The 16,091-nt window shown below is 44.4% G+C and overlaps 1 protein-coding gene across 8 annotated transcripts in view; it reads right to left on the reverse strand.

The window, feature by feature from the left end:
- Positions 1-16,091, reverse strand: part of PIGG (phosphatidylinositol glycan anchor biosynthesis class G) — a 50,366-nt gene that overhangs the window by 17,077 nt on the left and 17,198 nt on the right. For all 8 annotated transcript variants that reach the window (XM_053577497.1, XM_053577501.1, XM_053577498.1 and 5 more), the window contains 6 exons: positions 15,657-15,869; positions 9,768-9,985; positions 9,178-9,459; positions 7,310-7,755; positions 4,805-4,996; positions 770-1,079 (listed from right to left, as the gene is read on the reverse strand). In XM_053577497.1, coding sequence (XP_053433472.1) covers positions 770-1,079; positions 4,805-4,996; positions 7,310-7,755; positions 9,178-9,459; positions 9,768-9,985; positions 15,657-15,869 — 1,661 coding nt within the window. The remainder of the gene's footprint in view (positions 1-769; positions 1,080-4,804; positions 4,997-7,309; positions 7,756-9,177; positions 9,460-9,767; positions 9,986-15,656; positions 15,870-16,091) is intronic.

Consider the following 16,091-nt stretch of genomic DNA (forward strand, 5'->3'; position numbering starts at 1 on the left):
AAGGCTGGGAGCAGCAGGAGACAAAGAGACCAGGAGAGGAGGTCAGGATGGGGAAGAGGCCAATCTGTTGAGACACAGACAAGCTCCTGGGGACTGGATGGAGGGGGACACAGAAAATACAGATCTTCCCAGTAAAGGCAAAATGTTTGGCAGCTGGAGCAAAGTCAGCCAGCCAGGGAGTTGGAGCTGGGAGGGCAACTATGGCTGTGCCCACCCTCCTGAGGATGCTGGGAGTCTGGACAGGACTAGATCCCTTCAAGGCCTGTCTACTTGTGCAGGTGCCATTTATCTACACATGTGCATAACCGAGGTGAGCTTGGGCTTATCTGTGATGGGTCTTCAAGCACTGGACAGAAGACCTAATGACCCACCAGGTCCCAGGGACTAATAACCAAGTGGGGAGGAGACCAAACAGTCCTTAGTGCAGGCAGTTCTGATACCAGGGGCAAAGGGCGGGAAAGCACAAGTATTACTATGTAGATTCACCAAAGAAAGCAAGAGAAACACATAACATGCTTCTTTAACTGCTTGTAATAAATGAGTCCTAATCCATCTGCCACCCAGGATGTCGGTCTTAAATGACTAATTATACTTTATCTTATAAAATACTCATAAGATTTTAGCATAATTCACCATGCCATACTCACACTTCCTTCACTGAACAAACTTAAAAGCTTTCCAACTCATGGTAAAATTTCCTCAAAGACAAACTAAAAAAAAAAAAAAAAAAGTTAATAGTTTTCTATTCCTGATAATAAGGAAAACCTACCTGGAAATAGAAGAATGCTTGACCAAACCAGTAATGCATCACAGTAATCTCAGCTGCATCATGTCTCAGGGCCTTCCAGATGAATTTAGTCAGCACGGTCTGAATCAGGAGACTAAATGCTAAGACTGGGAGGTTGTGGGGTCTAAAGAGCAAGGCTGCCAGCAGAACCAACCCACTGTGTATCTCCCATAAACCCACAGTCTTGGTTTTGAAGTCCGTAGCAATTACTTGAGATTTGAGTAAGTCTTTGGTGCCAGTGAATAGAATACCAAGGACAAAGATATAAACAAAACGAGCTTCAATAATACCCCTAAAAAAAAAAAGCAGAACAAGTTATATTTATTAGAGAAATTCAAATACATATGTTCCCACAAAAACATACATGTCTTCTTAGGGAATGCCTAAATGTGCCTGTGTAGCGGTCCAAAGGAACTTTGGCACGCTTCCTGCTCCTAGGTATTGTCATGGAAGTGAGCGGAGATGCCCCCACCTCAATCCCCCTCCATTTCTGTCTCTGGACATCAGCCCTGAGGAGCACTTGACCACAGCCAACAGATATGTCCTTGTGGGCACTTTCCCTCAGCTTCAGGGAAATCTTGCTCACTTGGTCCAAGGATCACATGGTGACAAAACTTAAGCCTTGTCATGTAGCATGCCAAAAAATCCATATGCTTTGCAGTTCACTGGAAAAACCATTGCACTACTGTAAGATCTAATTCAGTCAGAAACTTCCATGAGTTCATTAATGCTAATTGTGTAAGTGAGCATGTTCGCCATTAAGCAGCCTTAAATAAGCATGTGCACATTTATCTGTACACGCATAATCAATAGTGCAGTGTCCGACTGTGGGCCCTGCAGAAAGGCAAGGTTCTGCTCAGCCTGGGTTCTGCTCTTACTAGCTTTGGTGGTGGAAGTAGGTTAATTAAGACTTCTGGCTCAGCGCCTGTGGCTCAAGCGGCTAAGGCACCAGCAACATACACCCGAGCTGGCGGGTTTGGATCCAGCCCTGGCCCGCCAAACAACAACGACGGCTGCAACCAAAAAATAGCCAGCCTTGTGGTAGGCTCCTGTAGTCCTAGCTACTTGGGAGGCGGAGGCAGGAGACTCGCTTGAGCCCAGGAGTTGGAGATTGCTATGAGCTATGATGCCACAGCATTCTACCCAGGGCAACAGCTTGAGGCTCTGTCTCAAAAAAAAAAAAAAAGACTTCTGACACTCAGCTTCGTCATTTGTGAAATGAAGAGAAATAGTATCTACACCTCACAATGTTACTGTGAGAATTAAGCAAGACAATACACACAAAACATGTGGCACACAGTAAATGCTAATAAGCATTAAATACTATTATGAATTAAGGATTTTAGCAGTTCTTTTATGGTCATCTATAAAGGATACCATTTTTCTCTTTTTTTTTTTTTGGCCGGGGCTGGGTTTGAACCCGCCACCTCCGGCATATGGGACCAGCGCCCTACTCCTTGAGCCATAGGCATCGCCCAAAGGATACCATTTTTCATCTTATAAAACATATATATTCCTAAAACATAATTATTTCAAATAAAGTTTGTAAGTGAAATATTTTATATACACTAGAAAAGCCAATAATTTAAAATATTCATAAATAAATAAATTAAAATGAAATATCACCATAACAACGTAGCTTTAAAAATATTGCATTTTTCCATCAGATTTCTTCTAGAAAGGTTTACATATCTAAAAAATAGTAAAACTATGACCAGTTTAATTCAAGTAGTTTGAGTGCTATGTACTTTGTGCCTTCAGTGTGGCCATGAGGAGCCTGGGGGAGGGCTGGGGCCAGGTGCCAGTGTGCTAATCTTAGAGGGAATGACAGGCCCACATGGGTTCAAAGAAGGCAGAAATCAGTAAAGGATGGAACCACTGTAGAAGCTTCAAAGCAGAAAAGGGACTGGCCCTGTATCAGGGGAGGCTGGAAGGCGAACAGGAGGACAGCACAACCAGACATCCTGAATGGACCTTCTCCTTCTTGCCCTGACTGGCTGGGAGGGCTTCCTTACCCCATTTCTGCATGCCCAGGACATTCACAACTTGACCATCCATTCCCGGCAAGCCTGGGTTCCTGAGTGCAGAAGAACCAGGAAGTGGATATAAAAGATTTCTATCACTGATAGGTGGCAGCAGCTGGGGGACTAAGAGGAGAACAGCAGCTGAAAGCATGATCTGGAACCAGGATACATGCAGAATCAAGACAGATGGGATACTAGGAATGGAGGCATCTTACAGGAAGAGTGTGCACCAAGGTACTTGCAGCAGGAAGCAGGTAAGGTAAGGTCAGGTGACCAAAGTCTTTCTTTCTTTGTTTTTTTTGGAGACAGAGTCTCGCCTATGTCACCCTAAGTAGAGTGCTGTGGCATCACAGCTCACGGCAACTTCAAACTGTTGGGCTTAAGCAATTCTCTTGCCTCAGCCTCCCAAGTAGTTGAGACTACAGGCACCCACCACAACACCTGGCGATTTTGGGGTTGTATTTGTCGTTGTTGTTTGGTGGCCCGGGCTGGGTTTGAACCTGCCAGCTCCAGTGTATGTGGCTGGCACTCTAGCCGCTGAGCTATAGGCGCCGAGCTGACCAAAGTCTTGAAATAAGTGATGATATACTTAGGTGCACAGATATGAGAAGAAATGAGCAATTTGTTCACGTGCTGTCTTTGAGATGTAAGCAAACACCCCAAACACAACATCCAGTCTTGACATCTGCATGAAGTTTCAGAGTCTGAGGTTAACAGTAACATCTCCACAGAACACCCCCTGTACCTGCAACTCACTATTCTCTCCCCACCTGGCCTTTCTGCCTCAGGAGAAGGCTGCTGCTACATGGCCGTGACCTCAGCCAGGCCCAGTATCACCCTCCAGTGCTTCTGCCTCAGTCGACAGGTATTCCCAGATGTGCTCCCCAGAGCCCCAGGGCTACCCACATGGTCTGGCAGAGCCCTCAGCTCTCCCCTTGGCTTTTTCTTTGACTAGAAAGGCAATACTTAATAACTCTAGACATCTGTAAGACACAAAGATGAGTAAAAAGGGAAATTGCAATCCACCTGCATTCCCAGGCCCTAAATATAATTACAACAACCAGCATTTCAGACATTCAGTCTTTCACATAAACATGAGGGAAACATGCATGCATCTGGCCAGATGGGATCATACTACTGTGACAGCCTGTCCCACAGCATCTCTCTGTGCTCTTTGAAACATGCCACCCAAAAGGTGTAAGATTCCTCATAAAGCTTCAGAATAACTGAGAGGTTCACTTTACTATTTATTTGATAATTACTTTGTTTTTTACTTTTTGCAAGCATAATGGGAGCATGCTACGTCAGTGAACATGTTACCCCTCTGCTTGTTTTCTTTTTCACTTTTTTTTGAGACACAGTCTCACTCTGTTACCATGGGTGGAGTGCCATGGCATCAGCCTAGTTCACAGCAACCTCAAATTCTTGGGCTTGAGCAATCCTCCTGCCTCAGTCTCCTGAGGGACAACAGGCACCTGCCACAATGCCTGGCTAGTTTTTCTATTTTTAGAAAATGGTGTCTCACTCTTGCTCAGGTTGGTCTTGAACTCCTGACCTCAAGCAATTCACCTGCCTCAGCCTCCCAGAGTGCTAGGATTACAGACATCAGCCACCGAGCCTGGCCTTCTGCTTGTTTAGAGTCAAACCTGGTAAAAGGGTTGGTTGTGTCAGAGGGTTAGCAAAACTGGACCCTGGTTACTACATGTTGCCATTAACTTAGATATCAATCTATACTCATCTATATGTCGTATCTTATACCTTAAAAGTTTTATTTTTAATCAAAAAAATCTCAATGACATTACTTCCGAGTTATTTGTCGCCTTTTAAAAAAAGGCACTAACAAAGCAGTTAATTGAGGTCTTCTTAGACGCTAGTATGTGTCAACTCACCAACACTAAAACATAGTGCTCTGAAGATTGGCATAGCTTTTTTTAGAACATAAAATGCTAAAACAGATCTATAGGCACACTGCCATGTCTGCCCATGCACTTACTTTGCAATGTCTCTGTTGTCTTGCTGCCATGGGAACAGCACATTCCCAATGGCCACCCTGTAGCAGTAGACACTCAGCAGCCCCAGCAGCAAAGCTGCCCTGGACACAGGGGAGCAGCCTCCCTGAACCAGCAGGAAAATCATAAGGAGGGAGAGGGCAGCCAGGATCGAGAGCTCAGCTTTGTGATCAGAACTGAAACAAGATGTAAAGTGCCAAAATTACTACCAAATAGTCATGCTAACAATCTACACAAAGTGGCTTTCAAAGAACTATATTAAAAATCGCTGATTTTCCTGAAAAATAAAAGTAGTTTGTTGTTTAAATTCACACGCGAATTCCTCAAATGTATAGTATAATAAACTGACAATCTGACAATTTACTTTTCACTCAGAGTAGCCCCGCCATCAGCTCTGGATGATCAGAGGTAGTGAAAGACACAGGCAGTGCTTCTGTCCCCACACCCTCTTCTGGGCAGCTCCCACTTACCAGCACATACCCCATTCACTTCCTGGCTCCAGCCCTCCCTTGCTTACTCAGCAACACAGACCCTCTCAGCCCTTCACAGGCTCTGCTGTTCTCTGCTCCTAGGTGAGGAGATGCGCAGTGATTGACAGCTCGCCTGAGGACAGAGCTCCCAGTTCTGTCCCTGCCCCAGGACTCTGCCTGGCCCTGCAACTAGCCTGAGACCCCAGTCAGAGGGAGAGCACCAGAAAGGCTATGATCCATTGTTTTACTGTCTGCAGCTCACATGCCAAAGCCTAGAATATTAATAGCCATTAAATGGACAAATAAATATTCTGCCAAGGTACACAAATAAATGGAAAAACTACTTCAGAAAACACTGAGGAAAGACATTGCCAGAGTCAGGACAGTGCTCCTGAGATGGGAGGGGGAGATTGGAGCCACATCAGGGCCTGAGCCTTACCTTAGGAGGGGGTACCTGGATGTTCATTTATTAGCACTCTTCAAACTGTACATATTTTTTACACACTGTTCTGGATTGTTATGTAGTAGTCTGCCCAACGGCAATGAATATGTTCTAAGACCTCCCGGATGACTGAAACTGCAGAAAGTACCAAATCCTATCTATACACATTGTTTTTTCCTATATATACATATGTCTGAAAAGTTTAGTTTATAAATCAGGTACAAGATCAACAATAACTAATAATAAATGATATCAATTGCAACAATATACTGTAACAAAAGTTATATGAATGGCATCTCTTTCTTCCAAAACTTTGTAACGTTTTCAGATCATGGTTGATCTTGGGTAAGAAGGACCACCAGTAAGAGGGATGACTGCTGGAAAAAAAAGCAACAGAGAAGGCAGGTATAGACTCCTTCTGAGGACTGGGAAGTTGCTGGGAGGTGAAAAACTGAGGCCTCTTTACACATCAGCAAGAATAATCCAGCAGTACAGGGAGATGCGATGCTGTGGGAAGGCTGGAGGAGCAACGGGAGGCATCGTGTGCCCCAAGGAAGCGCCACTCACGCTTCTGTGCGGCCTGGGGAGGAGGTGCTTCTCTCCAATGTTTCAGATTTCCAGGAAGACAAGAAGTGAGGTTATCACTGTGCTGTTCCAGGATCAGGCACCCAGGCTCCAATCAGGGCCAGCATGCAGCGACAGCTTCCCACTAGCCTCACCCCTGATGTGGGCAACAGCTGCTATCCTCCCTCCAGGGTTTCTGTGATAGTATAGGCACATAGCAGGCAGGTGCCTGAAAGATGCTTACCTGTGATGAATGGGATTGCCAAGGCTTGGCTAATTTAGCTAATACCCAGGAGAAATTTCTCACAAGAATCACTTGATGAGAAGAATTCATAATTTCAAAGCTTTTGTGTGAATTTCCAAGAATCTGTCAAAAGAATTGTGCCAGAAGAACAATGGCCCTCATAGTCCTCACACACTCACCTAGATTGGGTTTTGTCCTTTATTTTTGTTTCTCTACCTTGATAGGTATAAAGTACCACCTCATCATTTAACTTGAAGCACCCTAATTTCCAGCAGGAGTGAGCACATCCCACTCACTGTCACTCTCATGTCTCTCATACCACAAGCCTCATGTTCTTTTGCTGTCCTCTCTTTAGTTTCCTAAGTCTTTATTGCTAGATAATTAAAAATTTAAATATAGCCAAATCTTGATTTTTTTCAAGTTCGGGTTTCTTCTATTTACTTCTATATACTTTAACTCTTACTTTAAATCCTATTTGCTACCCTGTCTACTAGGTTTTCACTCACACGGCTCTGCCCATTTCAGGGATGGGGAGAGAGAAGAGGGTAGGTGCAGAAGAAAAAGGAGGATGGGCAAAGGGTAGAGGTGCCCACAGAGGCCCTGTCCCACTGTGCTTGGCCGGCCTAGTCCTGGCACACAGCTGTCACATGGGAACCACATCTTCAGATCTCAAATACATCCCCTTGTTAATATGGAAAATAAGAAGAGCCTGTGTGTAACCAGCCAGCTGTGGAAGGTCCAGACCACAGCTATGGGCTTGTGCTCTCACCTGGTGAGCCAGTGGCCAAAGTCAGGTCGGTGGGCCCACTGCACGCCCGTCTGGTTTAGTGAGCGCAGCAGCCGACAGCAGGCCAGTATCAGCCATGGACTGGCCAGTGCCATCCACTTCTCACGGCCTCTGAACATGTCTGAGAGAGAGAGGTTCTCACGCACTGTGTCCTGCTCCCACGCATAACAGCCGGTCCTGTCCTGTAGCACTGGTGTAGCACCTGCAATCCCTGCTTCCATATGGAAGTGATGCCGAGGGTCATGGTCATCTCCCAGAAAGCAGTTTCTGTAGAGTTCTTGACTCAGAGCTAGACATAGGGTGTTAACAAGGAAGTACCAGGTCTGGTGTTCCTCCTCCACAAAGCTGCTGGCACCCAGACTCAAGACGTGGCCCACTGTCCCAAACACAATAAGAAGATCTAACTCTGACCACCTTGAGTTGGGATTCTGCAAAAAGGAAAATATGTTAAGGAATAATCTGAAAATTGCACACATCTTGCTGTCTGTAAAATTAATAATCCCTTGCAATAGACACCCATTGTTCTTCATGCCCAGCACCTGCTCCTCAACTCTGAAACAGGCCCTGTCCACTTCAGCGGGACAGCCCCTCCTCTCAGGACTTGGCTTTGGGGAATTGAGATGCCCTCACCCCAGCCAGGGGGGCATAGATACAGCACGGTCAGTCAGTTGACTTCATACTAGACTGCAAGTTCCAAGATGAGCCAAAAAAAAAAAAAAAAGCCTGAAAATGGTTAGAACCCTCCAGGCAGTGCCAGCACCTACAGAGCTTGCCACTGGCTCTTGGCTGGACCCCATACTCCTTCCTCTGTGCTCCTGCAGAGCCCAGGTCTTCAGTTGGCCATGGACAGTTCCTGCAATCAAAGAACCCTAACAATACATTCTACCAAACAAGACATAATTTCCCTATGAATTTTTCAAAAATCTAGAAAGTTACCACTAACATAGTTATTTTTGTTGAAATTACAAAGGTGGCATCACAGTATCATTCTTTAAATATATAAACTTAAAACATTCAGAATTAAAGGTGAGGACTCAGTTATTGTCATGTGGTTTTTAATAACTATTCATTGAGTCATCACTAGGCAGGTGCAATAGAGAGGCAGGTATCATGGCCCTAGCTAGGCTCCAGGGATGTGAATGTGGATAAAGATAATCTCAGCTCTGAGAAAACCTATGGCCTGACCACACGGATTCAAAGGGTCTCTAGGGGTGGTGACAAGGGAGGGAGAGGAGGCTCTATGGGCATGAGGATGAGGGGCAAGTGAGACCTGCTATCCCTGCAATGGGGCCCTTTGGTTCTGTGGAACACTGTGGACCTGACTGCCACCTTCCACTCCTTGCTTACTGTCCAGCCACCACCACCCAGTTAACAAATGCAGGTGCAAAGACCAAAGACTGTACGAATCTGATAGAAAATGTCAGCTGTGAAAATAAACCCAGACTTTATTAGGCAGAATGGATACCCAAGATTACAGGATGAATTGGGGAGGCCAAGCCTCCTTTTGACGCTCCTGAGTGTCTAACCAGCTGTTTCTTCTCAGCTACAGCAGACACCTCTGCTGAGAGATGGTCTGGCTCATGCCCCATCAGTGGGTGTCCTCTCCTCTGTGACAGGCAGCTCTTTACAAACACCTTTGTTACCACTGCAGGAATTAGAGCATGTGACCTGTGTCAGGACACCCAGAGGCCTGGCAGAAGCTCCCCAGATTTCTTCCCTGCTGTGCCCTGCCATCACTATGCCTAGCACATACCAGGTGTTCAACTGGCATCTGAAAGTGAAAGACCGGCTGAAATAACCAAAACAGTTCATGCAGAGAGACAATGTGTGCTCCCAGGAACCAGCTGTACCTTACTTGGGAGACTTTTGCTAAGGAACATCTTGGTCAGAACAGAGACAATTGCACAGAGCAGTGCAGACATGAACACCATCACTCCACCGGCCACCAGCCACGGGAGGCCACAGAAGTAGCATGAGCTCTCAGCAGAGGTGCACACGATGACGTGAACGGCCGATAGCACCAGGAACATCAAATAGAAGAGCAGGGAGAACACTGGAGAAGACAGTGGAATGTCCAGCTTAGCCTGTCTGCGCAGCGCCTGAGGGATGCTGAGTAGAAGCAGGGTGAGGACCTGGAAAAGAAACAGTGGCAGCATCCATAGGCTGCTGTACTTGGCGAAACCTACTTAGAAAGCCCAATGAAAGGTTATTTCTAATTACCTGCCATGTGTGGCTTGATTTTTTACACCTACTTTGTGTACTGTCAGGATACACAATGAAAAAGACAAGAAAATTAGTCTTTTTCCATTTTTAGTAACACCAATATATATATATATTGTATAGTAAACTATACATTATGTATAGTAAACTCTACTACTTTGGCTGAGCTATCAAATCAATTTAACATCAGAGCCACAACCCCATATGAGCATCTCTGTACCTCCAAAACCACAGCAGTCCCCACCATCATCGAGTAGACATCATACTGGGCCACTTGTGTGCTCAGAGACAGACTGAGGGTCTTCAGAGCATCCAGGTACTGCCTGAGAACCTTGGTCCCCAGGTTGAAAAGGACTTCTGAGTGATTTTCCTCCAAGTACAGTTTGATCCAGTTCCCATGCAACTTTTCTGACACTTTAAACTGTTCAAATCCAGGATCTATCAAGAAGGCAGAAAAGTCACACACACACACACACACACACACACATACCATGGACATGTTAGATTATTAGGCATGAAATGTCCTATTTACTAAATTTCCTTAAGTACTAAGTTTGTTGGTATCTCTGACATTTATTTCACTTTGACAATTCTGTTTTATTTTTATTGTGAAGGCACATCCTCATTCTTTCAAACGAAAGTTTTGACTTGTGATCCTCTTTCAGTTTTTTTTTTTTTTTTTTGAGACAAAGTATCACTTTATCACTCCTCGTAGAATGCTGTGGTGTCACTGCTCACAGCAACCTCAAACTCTTGGGCTTAAGCGATTCTCTTGCCTCAGCCTCCCAATTAGCTGGGACTACAAGCGCCCGGCACAACGCCCAGCTATTTTTTGTTGAGGTTGTCATTATTGTTGTTGAGCTGGCCCGGGATGGGTTTGAATCCACCAGCCTCAGTGTACGCTGCTGGTGCCATAACCACTGTGCTACAGGCACCGAGTTCCCTTTCAAATTTTTTTTACAGCAAGTTTTGTTAAACCATGAATAAGTCTAAAATTTGTGTTATTTTTGAATATGGGTTCCATTGTGGAATCAATGCAGCACAGACAACTTGCACTATCAACGAAATGTTTGTGAAGGATGTGGCTAATGAATACACGGTATGTTCATGGTTTGAGAATTTCCATTCTGGTGTTTTTAATCTTGAAAATGAGCCATGTCAGTGACCTAAGACCAAGGTGGGTAATGATGAGCTGAAAGCTGCCGTGGAAGTGAATTCATCCCAATCTACCTGTAAATTAGCAGCAATAGCAGCAAGTCCAGTAATACTGGACCATTTGAAACAAATTGGCAAGGTAAAGAAGCTGGATAGGTGGTTTCCCCATGAATTAAATAAGCATCAGAAGAAACACGGTCTCAAAGGTTGCCTTTTTTTGCTGTCACAACATAAAGGCGAATCATTTCTACATGGTATATGTGATGAAAAATTGATTCTTTTTGACAATTTTAAGTCTTCAGCACAATGGCTGGATAAAGATGAAGTGCCAAAACACAGTCCAAAACCAAACATTCATTCACAAAAGCTAATGGTGACTGTGTGGTGGTCCAGCACTGGTGTTACCCCTGCAGCTTCGTAAAACCTGGACAGTGGATTATAGTGGATGTCCACTGCAACCAAATGGATGAAATGATGAGGATACTTGTGATTAAGAGGCAGAGATTGGTCATTAGAGACAGGCCAATCCTCCTGTGAGACAACGCTCAACCATATGCTGCACAAACAATGCTGTTCAAACTAGAGATTTAGAAACTCTCTGTCATCCTCCATGTTCGCCAGACCTTCCACCAACTATTACTTCTAGGGTTTGGACTACTTCTTGCAAGGAAAATATTCCATTCTCAACTAACTGTGGAAAATGTCTTTTGCAATTTCATCACCACTTGCTCTCCAGGATTCACTGCTGGCATGCACAAGCTTCCATTAAGATGGCAAAACTGTAGAAGTCATCAAAAAATACAGTAATGTTTCAGGATATAAAATCAATGTCCACAAGTCAGTAGCCTTTGTGTACACCAATAACAGTCAAGATGAGAAGCTAATTAAGGACACAACTCCCTTCACCATAGTTTCAAAGAAAATGAAATACCTAGGAATATACCTAACGAAGGAGGTGAAGGACCTCTATAAAGAAAACTATGAAATCCTCAGAATGGAAATAGCAGAGGATATTAACAAATGGAAGAACATACCATGCTCATGGATGGCAAGAATCAACATTGTTAAAATGTCTATACTTCCCAAAGCAATCTACCTATTCAATGCCATTCCTATCAAAATACTAACATCGTACTTTCAAGATTTGGAAAAAATGATTCTGCGTTTTGTATGGAACCGGAAAAAACCCCATATAGCTAAGGCAGTTCTCTGTAACAAAAATAAAGCTGGGAGCATCAGCATACCAGATTTTAGTCTGTACTACAAAGCCATAGTGCTCAAGACATCATGGTACTGGCACAAAAACAGAGACATAGACACTTGGAATCGAATTGAAAACCAAGAAATGAAACTAACATTTTACAACCACCTAATCTTTGATAAACCAAACAAGAACATACCTTGGGGGAAAGACTCCCTATTCAATAAATGGTGTTGGGAGAACTGGATGTCTACATGTAAAAGACTGAAACTGGACTCACACCTTTCCCCACTCACAAAAATTGATTCAAGATGGATAAAGGATTAAATTTAAAGCATGAAACAATAAAAATCCTCCAAGAAAGCATAGGAAAAACACTGGAAGATATTGGCCTGGGGAAAGACTTCATGAAGAAGACTGCCATGGCAATTGCAACAACAACAAAAATAAACAAATGGGACTTCATTAAACTGAAAAGCTTCTGTACAGCTAAGGAGACAATAACCAAAGCAAAGAGACAACCTACACAATGGGAAAGGATATTTGCATATTTTCAATCAGACAAAAGCTTGATAACTAGGATCTATAGAGAACTCAAATTAATCCACATGAAAAAAGCCAACAATCCCATATATCAATGGGCAAGAGACATGAATAGAACTTTCTCTAAAGACGACAGACGAATGGCTAACAAACACATGAAAAAATGTTCATCATCTCTATATATTAGAGAAATGCAAATCAAAACAACCCTGAGATATCATCTAACCCCAGTGAGAATGGCCCACATCACAAAATCTCAAAACTGCAGATGCTGGCGTGGATGTGGAGAGAAGGGAACACTTTTACACTGCTGGTGGGACTGCAAACTAGTACAACCTTTCTGGAAGGAAGTATGGAGAAACCTCAAAGCACTCAAGCTAGACCTCCCATTTGATCCTGCAATCCCATTACTGGGCATCTACCCAGAAGGAAAAAAATCCTTTTATCATAAGGACACTTGTACTAGACTGTTTATTGCAGCTCAATTTACAATTGCCAAAATGTGGAAACAGCCTAAATGCCCACCAACCCAGGAATGGAGTAACAAGCTGTGGTATATGTATACCATGGAATACTATTCAAGGAGTAGGGCGCCGGTCCCATATGCCGGAGGTGGTGGGTTCAGGCCCAGCCCCGGCCAAAAAAAAAAAAAAAAAAAAAAAATGGACTTTACATCCTTCGTATTAACCTGGATGGACGTGGAAGACATTATTCTTAGTAAAGCATCACAAGAATGGAGAAGCATGAATCCTATGTACTCAATTTTGATATGAGGACAATTAATGACAATTATGGTTATGGGGGGGGAAGCAGAAAGAGGGAAGGAGGGAGGGGGGTGGGGCCTTGGTGTGTGTCACACTTTATGGGGGCAAGACATGATTGCAAGAGGGACTTTACCTAACAATTGCAATCAGTGTAACCTGGCTTATTGTACCCTCAATGAATCCCCAACAATAAAAAAAAAAAAAGATGGCAAAACTGTGTGGACAGTTTAGATGCACACTTTGATTAACTGAACTGCTTCTTGTTTGAGATAAAATAAACTTTTTTTTTTGGTAGAGACAGAGTCTCACTTTACCACCCTCAGTAGAGTGCCATGCCGTCACAGGACTCACAGCAACCTCCAGCTCTTGGGCTTTCGTGATTCTCCTGCCTCAGCCTCCCGAGCAGCTGGGACTACAGGCGCCTACCACAACGCCTGGCTATTTTTTGGTTGCAGTTCAGCTGGGGCTGGGTTTGAACCCGCCACCCTCAGTATATGAGGCCGGAGCCCTACTCACTGAGCCACAGGCGCCCACCGAGATAAAGTAAAGTTTTAATTCAAAATCAGACACTTCATATTTAATGAACTAATACATATGTGCAAATAATCTCAAAGTATGCAGTTATTCATAATGTATGGTAAAGTCTTCATTTCTTGGAACTGACAGCTGAAGAAGATAAACTACTACTCTTGGCAGAGGAGCAGCACCAGCAGTAAAACTAGAAGCTGGGGGTGCTCCTCCGTCAGCAGCAGCATTGCCTGGTCTCCTTCTCTACCTCTCTCACCTGGTTACCTCCTCCTCTCCTTTCTTTATATCTTTCCACTCTTTTCTTCTTCACTGTGCAATATAAAACAACCCTGAAATGTACTACATTAACACTCCGTGGTTTTATAGACTCTCCCTAATCCAGCAGTTCTCAACCTGTGGGTTGCGAGGGCCACACCATTAGGAAGGTTGAGAACCACTGCTCTAATCCTTGTAGCATCCTGTGAGAACTGGGAGGGCAGTGGCCAGGACTCTTCTCCTGGCCGCCAGACCCACCTCCCAGTCCAGGCTTGCCCTTCCTGCCCTGTTCTCACAATATCCACCCTTGACCTGGGTTTCCTTCCTCACAAGTCCTCTTTGGAAACAGAGCTGTTTCCCAGCCCTGCCTGGTGTCACTGACATGGACGCTCCACCTCTGAGTGAAGCCTAACCCTCACAGCTGCTGCTCAGGTCGGGCTGATGTGATCCCTTCCCAGAGCTGGCCAAGTCTTAAGTCTCTGCTTAAACCACACTCACCTGTGACTTTCTTCCCAAGAATCCCAGCATCTAACATGCACACCCCACCCACCTTGGACTGGAGCAAAGAGACTGTGAGTCCCCAGTTCTTGCCCCATACCCGTGGCAGAGCAGCTATTCTAGCTGTTGGTGCCCCTGAGCATGAACCCTAACCCATGCAGACCTCCTAACTGTAGCTGGCACTAATGACCTGTGCTAAGAGCCAATCCTGGCACCTCTCTGAACAGCTAACTCATTTCATTCCCTGAAAGACCCTATGAGGCAGGAAAGAGTACCACATCTGCTCTCCATAAGAGGGAACTGAGACACAGAGGGAAAATCATCTGCCTAGGTCACAGAGCTATAGGGGAAAGCTGGAACTCAGGTATTCTGGTTCCCGGGCTGGCACCCTTTACCTGGGAGTGGTGGGCAACTCTGTTCACACCCCACTACCCCAGAGCTACAGAGACATCAGGGTCTACCCTGACCACCCCAGCGTTACAGACTTATGGGGCACAGAGGTCTATACCTCACTACCCCTCTATCAAGAGTCACAGAGACATGCAGGCACCTGTACGTGAGTCCAGATCTTTACTGAGCACTGACTACATGCCAGGTGCTGTGCCATGGGCGAGAAACCAGAACTAAAAGCCAGACGGGCAAGCGGATCAGGCATCCTAGACATAACAGAGCACTTTGTGGCCCCTGTTGTGGGCTCAAAGATCCATGTCAGTGTCAGAACATGTACCCAGTTTGTCTCAGGAAGTGTGATCTTTGACACTGTGGACAGCAAGTCTCCTGGGGTAGAAGACCCCATGACTGTCTTCTTAGACAAGGAATCATCCTGCATTCATTTAACAGGCTCATTTCCTCCCACACCCATCAGTTCTCAATTTCTCCTACCCAGCTCTTTATAGTTTCATGAGGGCAGAGCCCTTGCACTGCTCAATGCTTTATCTTCAGTCCATTCAGAGTCCCTCTTTCATATCAAGAACTTGGTAAATATTTGTTGAATAAATAACTTTACGAAAGAATTCCATTTAGATAACTGCAACTATAGGTATAACCAAAGAGTACTGACTGCACTGTGGTGTGACAAATCGCACACCACAGAAACATGAGAAAAACACTAGCTCAATGGAAACATCTAGTTCTGATAGAAGTCAGAAACTATTGATTGATTTACCTTTTTCATATGATGGTACATTTTCTTGCAACAATTTGCTAAGCTGTACTGTATTTAAATGTAAAAATCTCAATTGATCTCTCATTGGTCTTGCTTCTACAACTGGGAATATAAGACTCCCTACGCTGTCTTTTGGAATCGGCACGCCAAGTCCTATTGCTAGTGTTGCAGCAAGATCAGTCTGTTGCACACGCTTTGGATGTCGGATATCACCTGAAAAAAAGAAAACATTGTAAGTAACGGGCTTCCAAAAAGTGTAAGATGGTAGTCATTCTTCAGTTTGACCTTCTACAACACAAGTCAAATTATCCATCTCTTCAAACCATTCAATGTAGATTCAGACAGAAATAACCTCACTGCTTTTTGTGTTAATAAATTTACTAAACACCCATTGGAAGGTGAGGACAATGCCTTTCCTATAGTAGCATACAATAC

The sequence above is a fragment of the Nycticebus coucang genome, chromosome 23 (genome assembly GCF_027406575.1).
Source record: "Nycticebus coucang isolate mNycCou1 chromosome 23, mNycCou1.pri, whole genome shotgun sequence".
NCBI classification, from domain to species: domain Eukaryota; kingdom Metazoa; phylum Chordata; class Mammalia; order Primates; family Lorisidae; genus Nycticebus; species Nycticebus coucang.